Source organism: Canis lupus, chromosome 32, assembly GCF_011100685.1.
Source record: "Canis lupus familiaris isolate Mischka breed German Shepherd chromosome 32, alternate assembly UU_Cfam_GSD_1.0, whole genome shotgun sequence".
Classification (NCBI taxonomy): domain Eukaryota; kingdom Metazoa; phylum Chordata; class Mammalia; order Carnivora; family Canidae; genus Canis; species Canis lupus.
This window is the reverse complement of record NC_049253.1, coordinates 19811691-19828810: the sequence shown is the minus strand read 5'-3', so window position 1 is coordinate 19828810 and position 17120 is coordinate 19811691. Positions and strand designations below refer to the sequence as shown.

Here is a 17120-nt window from a genome sequence, read left to right as displayed (position 1 = left end):
AAGGCACTAGATTAAAAAGTAGTAAAACCCTAGTCCTGGTTTCAGCGCTGCCACTAGCTCATTAGTGTAACCTTAGACTTTCTAGACTTTAGTGCCTCGACTATAAAATGACAGAATTGAAAGATATATTCTCAAAAGGTTTTCACAAATTCTAGAATTCTATATCTTGATGAATTAAAGTTAATTGCTGTGTTGCTATAAGGATCTTGAATCCTAAAGCAAATGACTTGGTTCCCTTAACCAAGACAGACAAGAACCTTCATTTTTAAATTCTCTGATGAGTTCTCTCATATCTTATCAGTTTCAATAGAAAGCAAGAACAGTGCTACTTTGAACAAAAATAATTATTCATATGAACAACTTTCTGAATTAGATAGCTATTTCAATTTAAATTCTTAACAAATTTAGGATAGTATTTTTCTGGGTTTTTTTTTCAAAATTAAAAGTATGAGGTAAATTTTTTTTCCCCTAGAAGTCAATTACTGAAGCACTTTGTCAATACAAATATAGTACTATAGCAATACTCCTCACAGACAGCCAGGCACTATCTGCTTATAAACCATATAATGCACTCTGCAACTGAAGATTGTTACCTACTTAGTAAAAATGCTTTAAAGGAACTCTGAAATGGTTTGATGTATTGGAGAGGTGAGTAGTATGACATGACATTTACTGTTTTTTAATAACTCAACAATTTTCTTAGCAGATGATGCAGAACCAATTGTAGCTATTATAACAATTTAATTGAAAAAAAACAAATGATGACTAGGTTGTAATAGCCTGACCAATTTTTTTTAGTTTACAAAGCCAGATTTAACAGTTGTCTTTAATATTTTTGAGTATGTACCTGTAGTCTTCAAAAGACAGTGTGGCAGAGACTGCTGATTGGTTTTAATATTCCAATTTTCAGTGGGGTCCCTCAATGGGGATGTGGCCATGTACTGGCTATCAATAAGTAAAGAAAATTGTTATTCAATTTTAAAAATAACTTTTCTGTCAAATATAGGTATTTCCTTCAAAAGGAGAAAGGATCCTCTTTCTTTTTCCTCCATCTAAATCTGGACCTTAGATGTGATACCTGGAATAAGCTGTCTTGAACCAGAGGGTAAAGACCACATGACCAACGGTTGTTAAGGGTGAGCTAGCTGAAGCTCAAGTTCCTGGTGACTCCATGGAGCCTCTATATGAGGTCTAGATTGCTTATCTCTTATATGAAAGAGGAAGAAATTTCTATGGTCATTTTGAGTTTTCTTTTATAAGCAGCTGAGCCTACTCCTAATCAACATGGGTAATTTTAAGATTAGGAGGTTGTTCTAGTTCTCATTAAAATTGTACACATATTTCTTAAAGAACCATGGAAAATCAATATACATATGCCATTAGATATTGTTTCTTGGGAAAACCTACATAACTGTTTCTTTAAATGTTTTGTGGGGTTGTTATGATTTATGTATAGATATATGGAGAGAAAAAATAGTAAATGGAAATGCAAGATACTACAGAAAGTATATACCTCAACAAAAACATCTAAAGTTCATTTTAATCATACATTTTAACATCTAATTTGGACCTCATACTTAGAGTGAATTACTTTTTTCCAATTTTCTAATGGAACCACTATGAAATCATGCCAGTAGTAAACATATAGAGCTAATTAATAACGATACACTAAAGATTTCTCTGCTAACATGCAGATGAAAAAACTAAAGAAAGATCCCCTTACAAGGAATAAAGTCAACACAGACATTTTGAAGTTGTTTATATGCAAATAAAAAATAATTCAAACTAAATATTTACTAATAGATTAGGTCATACTTATAGAAATGTGTTGTTTTTTAACGGTATATACTAATAATTTTTTAAATGTAAATAATGTAATCAGCACTTACAGTGTGCCAGGTAGCATACATACTTTTTTCATAACCCTTAACATATTCTATCAACTAGATCCTATTATCATCCCTATTTTAAAGGTGAATCTGTGGCTTAGTTCTCAAATTCTCTGGATATGAATGAAATAGGGAGTCGGTGGATTAAGGCAGTGGAGCTCCTATACCTGTCTTACCAGAAAAGTGAACTCCTAATGACTTGACTGTGCCACCTATTAAGACCTCAACAATAACAAGATATACACAGTTTTCCCTTTAAGCCTTCCTCACCTCCAAGATCATCTTGCATTTAGCAAATAAACAGTAACTGTAATTAAAACTATAATAGAGATGTGGCTTTAATGAATTTTACCACATAAAATTCCAATTACTTTAAGAATTTGTAAAAATCTATGACTTATGATTTTGCTCAAACATATATTTGCATTACTCATTATTAGGATGTTGGCATCTGCATTTCAATTCAAACTGGTTATATGCTATTTGCCTCTGTACATGCAGTTACACAGTATTATAATTGTATTTCCTAGAGAAATATACAATCCAAAAGAAACCCTGAACAATGATGAAAGTAAAAAGGAAGTGACAATATCTAAAACATAATTATTCTTAACTGAAAATATAATTTTACATAATATGCAGAATGTTGAATTGAGCAATGGTTCTGACCTCTTCTGTGAATAGGTTCATTTTACATTTTATATAGAAACAAGAAAAGGAAATTTATTAAAATGTTTCAGGAAGCATTCTAGCCAGAGTAAAAATAGCATTTATGGGAGAAATTATATGCTATGTTAGGAATCAGTGAAGCTTGATTTTATATCCATTTTAGCTGCCCAGAATACAGTAAATTTTGTTTTCTTGAATGAAGTGAGTGATGTCACTAGTTTCTCTGGATATTCATAAATTGGCATTCTATGTTTAGTATTAAATCTTCAGTCTTCTTTTATGGAAAATGATAACACATATCCCTTTCGTCTGATTCTAGTGAATTGGAACTGACTGTATAAGCAATTCAGCACTTTACAAAAGGCATAACTTTTTAAAAAATCAAGTCAGAAACCAGACCTTTACCAGATATCAACTTCATTTTAGCAAAGCAACCTATGTGTTGAAATGGCCTTTATATGAGAATTATTCAAAAGAGATTTGAGGCATGGTAGAGTTGCTCTAATATTACTTATTGAATGTATTTGTTCTGTTTATTTCCCTGTTGAATTTCTTTTGTGATATAACAATACAACCTCATAGAAATCTTCAGCACCTCTACCAATTTAGCATTTACAGACAGTGTTGGTTGCACTAATATAATCAACTTTCTAATTTGAACCAAGAAACTACTGAGTCAAGAACCACTTGAGTCAAATACTATTGCTCTAAATGAGCACTAATAATAAAAGGTTTGTTCAAACAATATTATAGACAATGTTCAGGATCAAATCTCCCATAATGTAGATATTTGTCTACTCTATGGACTTTTTTTCCTATAGATTAGCATTAATCTAATGCTAATGAAGAAAGTTTCTTCTACCACATTTCATGAATTATATGTCATAGTCTTTACCAGACATCCAAAAGAGGTGTAACTTCAAAAATATGTCATTTACAAAAGTATGTGGCCCAGAGAGTCAAAATTACAACCTCAAAAACTGAATGATTAATCTACCTCTATCATCACCAGGAATTGACAGATGGAAACCATCTTGAGCATCATTTATTCATGAAGAAATATATAAAAAAATTTTTTTTTAGATTTTCTGTTTTGATCTCTGAATTGAATAAGTTGAGAATTGGTACTATTTTTATACTATTTAATTATTAGTAGATGTTCTGATAATATTTAGAGATAGTCTTTTATACAAAGAATGCTTAGAATGATCTTCAGGATGCTCCCTTCTCATTGTTGAGATTTTATTTAAGTTTCTGTTACTTTACAGAAGTAAATAATAACAGATGGCTCAGTGGTTTAGTGCCACCTTTAGCCCAGAGTGTGATCCAGGAGACCTAGGATTGAGTCCTACGTCAGGCTCCCTTCATGGAGTCTGCTTCTGCCTCTGCCTGTGTCTCTGCCACTCTCTCTCTCTCTCTCTCTCTCTCTCTCTCTCTGTCTCTCATGGATAAATAAATAAAATCTTCAAAAATTTTCTGTTACCTTTTCTTCCAAATTTAAAATTTCTAATGCAAACTTCCATAAAACCTAAAAAATAATTACAAAAATTAGGTCACAAAGACAACCAGGTTATGTTATGTTTCCAACTTCCTATAACTACCTAGAATATTGCTAAAACTGTCCAATACAGATACAATTTGTATAAGCACACAGAAAAATCCACAAATAATGTCTTATTCTCAATTTTTTTGACTCAAATACCTCTCTGTAACTTTCCCACTTTTAGTAGGGGAATGGTTTCTAATAGTAACACTAAAACGTACTGTATGTTCAGCACAATTCTAAGTACTTTAAGCATATTAACTAAGTGAACTAAGGTTGTAGAATTTAGTAACTCCATCAGTAAATCTTCACAACAAACATAGAGATGGCATTATCATTGCCTCCATCATCATTATCAACTGGGGAAACAGAGACACAGAAACTTTAATTTGCCTAAAGCCATACAGACTTACGTAGTGAAATATTCAGATTTGCATTCAGGAATCATAGTTTGAATCCTTGGTAATAATCATGACTCCATAATGTCTCTTAATTTTACAATAAGAAAAAAAAAGCCATTCAACTGTAAAAGGAGGCAATGGACAGTGGCCACAGTAATGGGGACCATAACTAACTGAAGAAAACAAGATTCACTGAAAGGAGCAGCTGGTAAGTAGCTCCAGCCAATTCTTGCCATAAAGAAATGTGTTGGGTTGGGGTTTCATCTTACCCTATTTATAAGGGCTAATAACTTAGCCACTTACTATTTCAGGATGCTAGCAAAAGCGATGATATTTCAAGGTCAGAAATAAAGAACTTCGCTACTCAAGGCATAGCAAGTAGCACAATCATTAGTATATTTGTGTCAATTCTCCTTCCTGGTCACATTAGGATGGGTTATGGCCCAGATTTAACATGTGTGGTTTCTAAATGATGCATACAAAACATTATTTACACTAAAGGAAGCATTCAGTCACTAAACATCTTTATTTTATACTTCCATAATTGTATAGATTAAATGACATTTTCCAGAGAATTATGCCTCATAAATCAATAAATTTCAGACTTATTTGCAATTAACAACCTCAACAAACATGGTACATCCTTTTATAAAAGCACTTCATAGATAAGTATTCCATCACACGACTAGCATGACTGCAAGGATGTCTATTATCAACAAGCTTATAAGGAGATTTAACAAGAAGAAAAATCTTGTAATCTGAATTAACAGATGCAGGAAAAGGATTTACCAAATTTTAATATACATTCATGATTAAAACTAAGAATAAACAGGAAGTTCTTCAACTGGATAAAGAACATCTATTAAAAGAAACCTACAGTCAAAATCATACTTAATGGTGAGAAACTAGATGCTTTTTCCTAAGATCAGAAATAAGAGATGAATGTCCCCACTCATCACTCTTAGTCACTATTGTGCTAGAAATTCTAGCTAAAGCAATAATAAAAAGGAAAAGTAAGTAAAGGTATACTGATTCACTAGGAAGAAATAAAGTCGTTTTTGTTGGAATATAACATAATATAATTTTGGAATATAATATAATTCCTACTTAATATGTTGGAACATAATAGAATATAAATGTAGAAAATCCAAAAGAATCAACAAAAAAATCTTCTGAAAATAGTGATTATAGCAAAGTTGCAAGATAACAAAATTTGTATACAAAAGTCAATTGCTTTCCTTTCACAAAGAGCGAACAGTGGGAATTAAAAACACAATCTTATTTCTATAAGCACCCCAAAATATGAAATAGGTATAAATCTAACATATATAAGAATTAAAAACAAGGAAAACTACAAAATTCTGATGACAGAAATAAAAAATAATAGAAATAAATGGAGAAGTACTCCAAGTTAATGAAAAGAAAGCCCTAAGAAAAAAGAAAAATAAAGAAAAAAAAGAAAAGAAAGCCCTGATGTTATTAAAATATCAATTCTTCCAAATATAGATTCAATGCATTCTCAATCAAAATCTTAGAAAATTATTCTGTGGATATCGAAAAAGTGACAAAGTTTATATGGAAAGGCAAAAGACCAAGAATAGCCTACATAATACTAAAGAACAAAATTATAGGTCAAACACTACCTGACTTCAAGACTAACTATACTACTACAGTGATCAAGACAATATGATACTGGCAAAAGAACAAATAGATCAATGGACCAGTATATAGAGCGCCAAAATAGAAATATAGTCTACTGACTTTTGGCAGAAGAATGAAGGCAATCCAAATCATACTGAAACAGACATCAATATTCAAAATATATATTTATTTATTATATGTATACATATATATTTATTATATGTACATATACATTAGGAGAATGAAAAGACTAGCCACAGACTGGGATAAGATATTTGTAAGACACATGTCATATGTGTTTTACAATGTGTTTTACACATGTTAAATATAGGACTGTATCCAAAATATTCAAAGAAACCCAACAATTTTTAAAAATTGGCAAAATGGGCAAAAGAAAGGAAAAGATACTTCACCAAAGAGATACAGATGGAAAACAAGCATATAAAAACTCAAAATCATGTAGTTAGGAAATTTCAAATTCAAACAACAATGGGATACCACTACACACCTATTAGAATGGCTAAAATACAAAACACTGATAATACCAAATGCTGACGAAGAATGTGAAGCAACAGGAATTCATTCATTGCTAGTGGGAATGAAAAATAGTACAGCCACTTTAGAAGTTAATCTGGCAGTTTTTTACAAAGCTAAATATAATCTTGCCTTATGATCCAACAATTGTACTACCATTTACACAAATGAGTTGAATCTTAGGTCCACCCAAAATCTACACATAAATGTTTATAGCAACTTCATTCATACCTGTCAAGAAAAGCCAAAGACAATAATTGAGATATCCTTTAATAGGTGAACAGATACAATACAATAAAGTTGAAGTATTATTCAGTGATACAAAGAAATGAGGTATCAAGCTGTAAAAGGAAATGGAGGAATGTCACATGCATTTTTTTAAGTGAAAAGAGCCGGTCTGAAAAAATAAATAAATAAATTAATTAATTAAAAAAAAAGAAAAGAGTCGGTCTGAACACCTACACACTGTGTGACTGCAACAATATGACATTCAAAATGGCAAAACTGTGGAGACAATAAAAAGATCAATGAATGCCAGGGAATCACAGGAAGAGAGGGAGGGATGAATAGGTAGAGCACAGGAATTTTATAAAGCTGTAAAACTATTCTGCACAATATCATAATGGTAGGACAGGACATTACACATTTGTAAAAACCCACAACCATGTACAACACAGAACACTGATGTGAACTATGTTAAATAGTAAACTAGTTAAAAATAATGTATGCAAGCTAGTTAAATATGTAAATTAGTTAGGTAGGGGGATTTTGTACATAACTCCTCCACTTTTAATTTTGGTGTCAAATCAACTGGTGGGCAAAAATATTTTTATTTTTTGATAAATTTTAAATCATGATTTTAGGGGATCCCTGGGTGGCTCAGCGGTTTAGCGCCTGCCTTTGGCCCAGGGCACGATCCTGGAGACCCGGGATCGAATAGCACGTCGGGCTCCCGGTGCATGGAGCCTGCTTCTCCCTCTGCCTATGTCTCTGCCTCTCTCTCTCTCTCTCTGTGTGACTATCATAAATAAATAAAAATTTTAAAAAAAATCATGATTTTAAATCACTTTTTAGTTAACTAAGAATCTTTTTTCTCCATTAGATGAAACACATCAGAGTGGTAAATGCATTACACTTAATTTTATAAATTGATATTTACTTTTTCTCTAAAATTATTTGTGTGACTAATTTCCCAAATGGAAATTTCCATTTTCCCTCAAATTATATACTTGACATTTTAATATTCTTTCTAATTTAAGTCCAGATTAAGGAGAACAAATGAAACCATATATGCAAGTCTTAAGATCCTGGCCTTTTCCTTCTGTCTGCCTACATGGAATGGGAGAGGATTTGGGGATGAAATTGCTTCCAAAAAATATCAGTAATGACAAAGTCAGAATTAAAGAGGGATCTTTTGAATGACGGATGCTAACTAAACTTACTGTGGTAATGATTTCACAATATATATAAATCAAACCATCACACTGTACACCTTAAACTTATACACTGCACTGATATATGTCAATTACTTCTCAGTAAAACTGGAAAAGGGGGAATTTTTGAATATACCATAGCACGTGTCCATCACACACACACACACACGAAAGAATTTGGCATGTGTTCTGAAATTATTCTTTACTAAACCATGGTCTTTCTAATTATACACTTATATTTTTTAATCCTTCAATGTTAACACCTAGAGACTAATCTACTCACATATCCTTCACAATTCCTAGCTTATTTGTATACTTTAGATGTTCAATAAAAGAATAAAATTAGAGAGCATATTAAAGAATTAAGTGAGGTAATAATGTTTCAGTTACCCCTCAAGTCCCAAATACTATGATCTAAAAGCAATGTACATAACCATGAGGTTTTTCAAGTTAGTAGTCTACTATTTCTGGGCTTAACATAATCTTTATTCAAGTATTAAGATATAATTTAAACAAATATTCACTTAAGATCCAAATGAAGAAAAATTTTAATTAATTTCTAAATGTTTAGCTAAATAATGGTAATTGAAAATCTGTCTGCTTATCTGCTACTTATACCAAGTTATTCAATAGATGATATAAAGTATAATTAGAATTATAAATAGTCATCAAAGACCTTAAATACAATTAAGTTCAATTTGGGCAAGTGCACATTAAGAAAATAAATGGAGAAGGAAGAGTTAAGATGGTGGAGCAGTAGGGATCTCTATCCTTGCCTTATCTGTTGAACAGAGCCAGATGAATATCAAATCATTCTGAAAACCCAAGAAATCAATCTGAGGACTGAGAGAACAAGCTGCACAGGTAGAGGGAGAAACAGCCAAATCATGGAAAGCAGGAGCTGCAGAGAGTTGATTTGGAGGAGAAAAGAACTGTGGGTGCTTCAGAGGGGAGGGAACCCTGATCACAGAGAGAGGAGGCAGAAAGAGAGAGAGAAAGAAAGAAAGTGAAAGCAGCACACAGGGGATTGCACAAGAGAAACTTTTTTCCAAAACTACTTACTAGGAAAAGAAGAGGGGCTGATTATTGCAAATTTTTATAAGAAGTGGAGCTTGAAGTCTAAAATTTTAGAAGTCTATACACCATCACTGGGGTTGTGTCTATTGGCCTTAGTGGTATTCCCATGTGGAAAGAAAACAGAGGCCTGGGAGCAGACAGCATGGTCTGAGGATCCCCTGGGTTACATGGGGAGAACTCTTCTTTGAGTACATTTGGGAGAAGTGGCACTGCCTTTTAGGGCATAAATGAGAAGGTGGGCAGCACTGAGTGACCCCATTACTTAGCATAGCAGCAGAGGCACCTGCTGAAGCTGCTAACCTGGAAGTCACCTTTAGGCTGCACTTAATCATAAACTCCCCCCATGATTGTTTGGCTGCTTTTCTGTGACAAACCAACGCCAGCCACAGTGCAATGAGACTCTACCCCAGAGGATTAGCATACCATACCCGGTCCTAAAATCTGGAGCTTTGAAACCCAGCTGTGTTCCTGAGATAAAACACAGAAGTACTATGCCTCCAGAAAGGCAGATGGTTCAGAAACAGAAATGGTGAAGACAGGGTTCTGACAGAAACGTGGGACACAAGAGGACTGTTTGCTCTTTAGGGAGGCTTCCTAGCAGTGGCAGGAGTGAACTCTCCTCGCCAGAGATGAGAGTGCAGGGTGATGCCATTCTCCCCTAGCCCACCAACATGGACAGATTTCAATGAGAAACACAGGGTCCCTAGTTGAGGCTCTTGCCACTTACACCAAGCCCCGCCCCACTGCACCATGCAGGTAGCTCTTTACAAGGGCAAGTCCACCTGAGAACCAGTGCAGCAGGCCCTTACCCCAGAACACCAGCACAAACCCCCTACAGGCACAGTCTAGTGAAAATAGAGTGCTGTGGGATGCCTAGGTGGCTCAGCAGTTGAGTGTCTGCCTTTGGCTCAGGGCATGATCCTGGGATCTGGGATCAAGTCCCACATCAGGCTCCTCAGAGGGAGTCTGCTTCTCCCTCTGCCCATGTCTCTGCCTCTCTGTGTCATGAATAAATAAATAAAATATTTTTTAAAAAAAGGAAAAGAAAAGAGAGTGCAGCAAAACTTCAGTTCTAGGACTGATAGGATCTAGTCTTTTCTATCAAGCAGATCAAAGCACATACATCTAGTTAAAACTCAACATGTATTAGACCAGGTCCAAATACTCCACACTGAAGGCGAGGAGAAATTCTGCAGAGGATTGATCTGAGGGAAAGAGCAGCCAAAACAGAACAGCACAGTGCATACAGCATACACCAAAAAACTTCCTGAAGTGCCAGGCCCCGGACAGTATATGACCTCTTCTTAATATGGGCATTATTTTCAAGAGCATGAAACATAACAGTTTTTCCTAACACATAGAGATTTAGGCAAAATGCCGAGATGGAGGAATTCATCCCAAAAGAAAGAACTAGAAGAGGTCATAGGTGGGGAATCTAATAAAAACAAATATAAGTAATATGTCTGCACCAGAATTTAAAACACCAATCATAAAGATAGTAGCTTGAAAAAAATACAGAAGGAACCAGAGAGATCCTTACTATAGAGTTAAAAGGCCTAAAAACAAGTCAGGCCAAAAAAAAAAAAAAAAAAAAGCTATAAAAACAAGAGATTCAAAACTGACTGGATGTATTGCAAACAAGGATGGATGAAGCAGAGGAATGAATCTGTGATATAAAAAGATAAAATTATAGAAAATAAGCTGAAAGGAAAAGGGAAAGAAAACTTTTGGAACATGAATGTAGACAGGGAACTCGGTGACTCCATAAAGCATAATAGCAGAAGAAGAGAGAGGAAAAGAGGTAGAAGGTTTATTTGAGCAAATTATAGTTGAAAACTTCCCTAATCTGGAGGAAGAAACAGACATCAAAATCCAAGAGGCACAGGAACTCCCAACAAAATCAACAAAGACAGCAAACATCAAGACAAATTGTCATCAAGTTCACAAAATACACATACAAGGAAAGAATCCAGAAAGCAGAAAGATAAAAAAGTCCTTAACCTACAAGGGAAGACAGATCAGGTTCCCAGCAGATCTGTCTACAAAAATTTGACAGGCCAAAAAATAGTGGCATGATATATTCAATGTGCTGAATGGAAAAAACATGCAGACAAGAATACTCTATTCAGCAAGGTGATCATTCAGAATAGAAGGATATATAAAGTAACCCAGACAAACAAAGACTAAAGAATAAAGAAGTTCATGACCACCAAACCAGCCCTGCAAGAAACCTTAAAGGGGACTCTTTGAGTGGGAAAGAAAGACCAAAGTCAACAAAGACTAGAAAGGACCAGAGAACATCACCAGAAATACCAACTTTATAGGTAACACAATGGCACTAAATTCATATCGATCAATAATCTCTCTGAATGTAAATGGACTAAACATTCCAATTAAAGACATATGGTATCAGAGATGATAAAAAAAAAACAATAATACCTATCTATCTACTTGCCTTCAAGAGACTCAGTTTAGAACTAACGATACCTCCAGATTGAAAGTGAAAGGATGGAGAACCATCTATCATGTTAATGGATGTCAAACAAAAGTCAGAATGGCCATACTTATATAAGACAAACTAGATTTTATTTTTTTAAGATTTTATTTATTTATTCACACACAGAGACACACAGAGAGAGGAAGAGACACAGGCAGAGGGAGAAGCAGGCTGCTTGCAGGAAGCCTGATGTGGAACTCCATCCCAGGACCCCGGGATCACATGCCAAGGTGAAGGCAGATGCTCAACCACTGAGCCACCAGGTGTCCCGACAAACTAGATTTTAAATAAAAAAACATGACAAGAGTTGAATAAGGCATGTATCATTAAGGAATCCATCCATCAAGAAGATTGAGCAACTGTAAATATTTATGCCCCCAACTTGGGAGCACCCAAATATATAATTCAATTAATAACAAACTTAAAGAAACTCAATGATAATAATACAATCATAGTTGGGGACTTAATACTTACAGCAATGGACAGATCATCTAAGTAGAAGATCAATGGAGACAATGGCTTTGAAAAACACACTGGACCAGATGGACTTAACAGACACATTCAGGACATTTTATCATAAAGCAGCAGAATATACATCTTTTCAAGTGCACATGGAACATTCTCCAGAATAGATAACATAGTGGGTCACAAATCACCTCAACAAGCACAAAAGATTTTAAATCGTATCATGCATATTTTCAGACCACAGTACTTTGAAACTTGAAGTCGACCACAAGAAAAAATTTGGAAAGATCATGAATACATGGAGGTTTTAGAATACTCTACTAAAGAATAAATGGGCTAACCAGGAAATTAAAGAAGAAATTTTAAAAAATAGATGGAAGGAAATGAAAATGAAAGTAAGACAGTCTAGAACCTGTTGGTCCAGATTCAGCAAAGTTGGTCATAAGCAGGAAGTATACAGTATATAGGCCAACCTCAAGAAGCAAGAACTAGAAAAGGAACATCAAATAAGGCCTAAAGCCAGCAGAAGAAGAGAAATAATAAATATATAGAAACAAACAACAAAAAGCCAGTATACTAGATCAACGAAACTAAGAGTTGGTTCTTTGAAAGAATTAATAAAATGGATAAACTCCTAGCTAGACTTATCCAAAAAAAGAGGAATGACTCAAATAAATAAAATCACAAACAAGAGAGAAGAAATAATAACCAACATCACAGAAAAATAATTAGAAGAGAATATTATGAAAAACTATATTCCAAATAGGACAACCTAAAAGAAATGGACACATTTCTAGAAACATATAAACTACCAAAACAGAAACAGGAAGAAATAGAAATTTGAACAGATTCATAACCAGCAAAGAAATTGAATCACTGATCAAAAAACTCCCAACAAATAAAAAAGTCCAGGAGCAGATGGCTTCATAGGTAAATTCTACCAAACATTTAAAAAGGAGTTAATACCAATTCTTCTCAAACTATTCCAAAAAAATACAAAAGGAAGTAAAACTTCCAAATTCATTCTATGAAACCAGCATTGCCCTGATGCCAAAATGAGATAAAGATCTCACTAAAAAAAGAGAACTACACTGATAATCACTGGATGCAAAAAATTTTCAACAAGATATTAGCAAACCAAATCCAACAGTACACTAAAAGAATTATCCATCAGCCCAGAATTATTCCTGGGCTGCAGGGGTAGTTCAATAACACAAATCAATCAACTTGATATACCACAGTAGTAAAAGAAAAGATGGGAACCATATGATTCTTTCAATAGATGCTTTAAAAAGCATTTGACAAAATACAGCATCCATTCTTGATAAAAATCCTCAATGAAGTAGGGATAGAGGGGACATATCTCAACATCATAAAGGCCATATATGAAAGCTAATATCTTCAACGGGGAAAAACAGAAAGCTTTCCCTCTAAAGTCAGGAACAAGACAGGGATGCCAATTTTTACCACTGTTATTTAACATAATACTGGAATTCCTAACCTCAGCAATCAGACAACAAAAAGAAATAAAAGGCATCCAAATTGGCAAGAAAGAAGTCAAACATTCACTATTTGCAAACAACATAATACCCTAGATAGGAAATCTGAAATACCTAACCAAAAAACTGCTAGAAGTAATACATGAATTCAGCAGTAGCAGAATATAAAACAACGTACAGAAATCTGTTGCATTTCTATACATCAATAATGAAGCAGTAGAAAAAGAAACCAAGGAATCAGTCCCATTTACAATTACACCAAATACTATAAGATACCTAGGAATAAACCTAACCAAAGAGGTAAAAGATCTATATTCTAAAAACTATAGAACACTTATACGAAAGAAACTGAAGAAGACACAAAGAAGTGGAAAAACATTCCGTGCTCATGGATTGGAAGAACATTGTTAAAATGTCTATACTATCAATGCAATCTATGTATGTAATGCAATCCCTATCAAAATACCACGAGCCTTTTTCACAGACCTAGTACAAACAATCTTAAAATTTGTATGGAACCACAAAAGACCCCAAGCAGCAAATCATTTTGAAAAAGAAAAGCAAAGCTGGAGGCACCATGATTCCAGACATCAAACTATATCACAAACGTACAAGCAGGAAGACAGTATAGTACTAGCACAAAAACAGACACATAGATCAATGGAACAAAATAGAAAATCTAGAAATGGACCTACAACCATATGGTCAACAATCTTCAACAAAGCAGGAAAGAATATTCAATGGGGAAAAAAGTCTCTTCCACAAATGGTGTTGGAAAAACTGGACAGTGACATGCAGAAGAATGAAGCTGGACCACTTTCTTACACCATACACAAAAATAAATTCAAAATGGATTAAAGACGGGAATCCATCAAAATCCTAGAGGAGAACAAAGGCAACAACCTCTTTGACCTCAGCACCACAGCAACTTCTTACTAGACAAGTCTCCAGAGGCAAGGGAGTCAAGCTAAAATTAACTATTGGGACTTCATCAAAATAAAAAGCTTCTGCATAGCAAAGGAAAGTCAACAAAACTAAAAGACAACTAAAGGAATGGTAAAAAAAAAAAATCTGCAAATGTGATATCTAATAAAGGGTTAGTATCTAATATCTATATAGAACTTATCAAATTCAACACTCCAAAATTAAATAATATAGTTAAGAAATGGAATGTAGACATGAACATACATTTCTCCAAAGAAGACATACAGATGGCTAACAGACACATGAAAAGATACTCAACATCACTCAGCATCAGAGAAATACAAATCAAAACTACAATTAGATACCATCTCACATCTGTCAGAATGGGTAAAATTAACACGGGAAACAACAGATGTTGGCGAGGATGTGTAGAAAGGGGAACCTTCTTACACTGTTGGTGGGAATGCAAACTGTTGCAGCTACTTTGGAAAACAGTGTGCAGTTGCCTCAAAAAGTTTAAAATAGGGATCCCTGGGTGGCGCAGCGGTTTGGCGCCTGCCTTTGGCCCAGGGCACGATCCTGGAGACCCGGGATCGAATCCCACGTCGGGCTCCCAGTGCATGGAGCCTGCTTCTCCCTCTGCCTGTGTCTCTGCCTCTCTCTCTCTCTCTCTCTCTGTGACTATCATAAATAAATTAAAAAAAATTTTTAAAAATAAAAAAGTTAAAAAATAGAACTACCCTATGAACCAACAATTGCACTACTAGGTATTTACCTAAGGGATACAAAAATACAGATTCGAAGGGGCACATGCACCCCGATGTTTGTAGCAGCATCATCAATAGCCAAACTATGGGAGAAGCCCAAGTGTCCATCAAATGATGAATGGATAAAGAAGATGTAGGATGGATATATTTAACAGAATATTACTCAGTCATCAAAAAGAACGAAATCTTACCATTTACAAAGTTGTGAATGGAGCTAGAGTGCATTATGCTAAGTGAAATAAGTCAGTCGGAGAAAGACAAATACCATATGATTTCACTCATATGTGAAATTTAAGAAACAAAACAGATATAAGTGGGAAGGAGGAAAAAAGAGAGAGGGAAGCAAACCATAAGAGACTTTTATAAAGATTTTATTTATTCATTTGAGAGAGAGAGAGAACATGAGCAGAGGTAGAGGCAAGGGCAGAAGGAGAAGTAGACTCCCTGCTGAGCAGGGAGCCTGACATGGGGCTAGATCCCAGGACTCTGGGGTTATGACCAGAGCTGAAGGCAGATGCTACACTGACTGAGCTACTCAGGTCCCCCAAAAGACTCTTTTAACTGTACAGAACAAATTGATGGTTAATAGAGGGAGGTGAGTGGGGGAAAGGCTAAATAGATGATGGGGATTAAGAAGTACACTTGTAAAAAATAATAATAATAAAAAAAAGAAGTGCACTTGTGATAAGCACCAGGAATTATATGTAATTGATGAATTATTAAATTCTCCTGAAATTAATAGTACACTATATGTTAACTAACTAGAATTTAAATAAAAACTTGAAAAAAGGGACTACTCTATGCACAAACGTACTTTTTCACTAAATTATTATTATTTAAAAGGCCATTTATAGATAAAATGAAGTAGTCAATTAATCAATCAGCAGATACTTTTGAGACTTTAAACTGTGTAAGTACAGGAGATAACTAAAATCATTGGGTAATAAAGCTTTGAAATACATTTAAAACAAAGAAATGCATAAATAGAAAAATGTTATATTTCTAAAATAAAATAATTCAGTGTTTCTTGAAAATGACAATGGTGCCAAGGTTTTTAATAAGACAAAATAAGATCTTATAGGCATCAGATTATCTAAAAAATATGTCCCTGATCTTTTGAAATTATTAAATATATGGACATGAAGATAATAATATTCTTGTAGATTAGTGAAAATAGTAAGGATTTAAATTCAGGATAAATTGGAACCACATTTACTAATATACAAATAATTATTAAGTATTTATTATACATCAGGAAATCTAATCTAAAATCTTTCACTTAGAACAGATATCAAAAATCAGATACATATGATTTCTAGATTTTGATAAAAAATCATCAATCTTATCAACTTATCTATTTTCTGCTATAGAAATAAAATATTATTTTAAGCTTGACTGTTTATTCAACGAGCACTAAAGACTATACTCACAAAAGGAACTAAATAAATAGTTTTCACATGTATTGACTATGCTGTCTGATGTTGGTTTTACTTTTCTAGTTAACCTTTTGGTCACTACAAAGGAAATAATACAAGATTGAGAGCAAAGCATCTGATGATTTAAAATAAGTGACATGAAATTTTTATATTCATAAGAACCTACATCCCCATGTTCTTTCCCATCATCAAGAAACTTATACTTTGACCAAATATAAAGCAGTATGTGGCTCACATAGAAAAAGATGCTATTTAAAACTATAATTTATATATGGAAAAGTACACACAGGAGATTTACTTCTTTCTACCTCCCTCTCCCTCAAGTGTAAATGTTTATTTATTATT

The 17120-nt window shown here is 34.0% G+C and overlaps 1 protein-coding gene across 28 annotated transcripts in view; it reads right to left on the bottom strand.

Moving 5' to 3' along the window:
• STPG2 (sperm tail PG-rich repeat containing 2) overlaps nt 1-17120 on the bottom strand; it is a 531806-nt gene that overhangs the window by 191768 nt on the left and 322918 nt on the right. For 2 of the 28 annotated variants that reach the window (XM_038582080.1, XM_038582081.1), the window contains exon 13: nt 4042-4086. The exons of the other annotated variants lie outside the window; for them this stretch is intronic. In XM_038582080.1, the coding sequence (XP_038438008.1) occupies nt 4042-4086 (45 nt within the window). The remainder of the gene's footprint in view (nt 1-4041; nt 4087-17120) is intronic. 28 annotated transcript variants of the gene reach the window in all.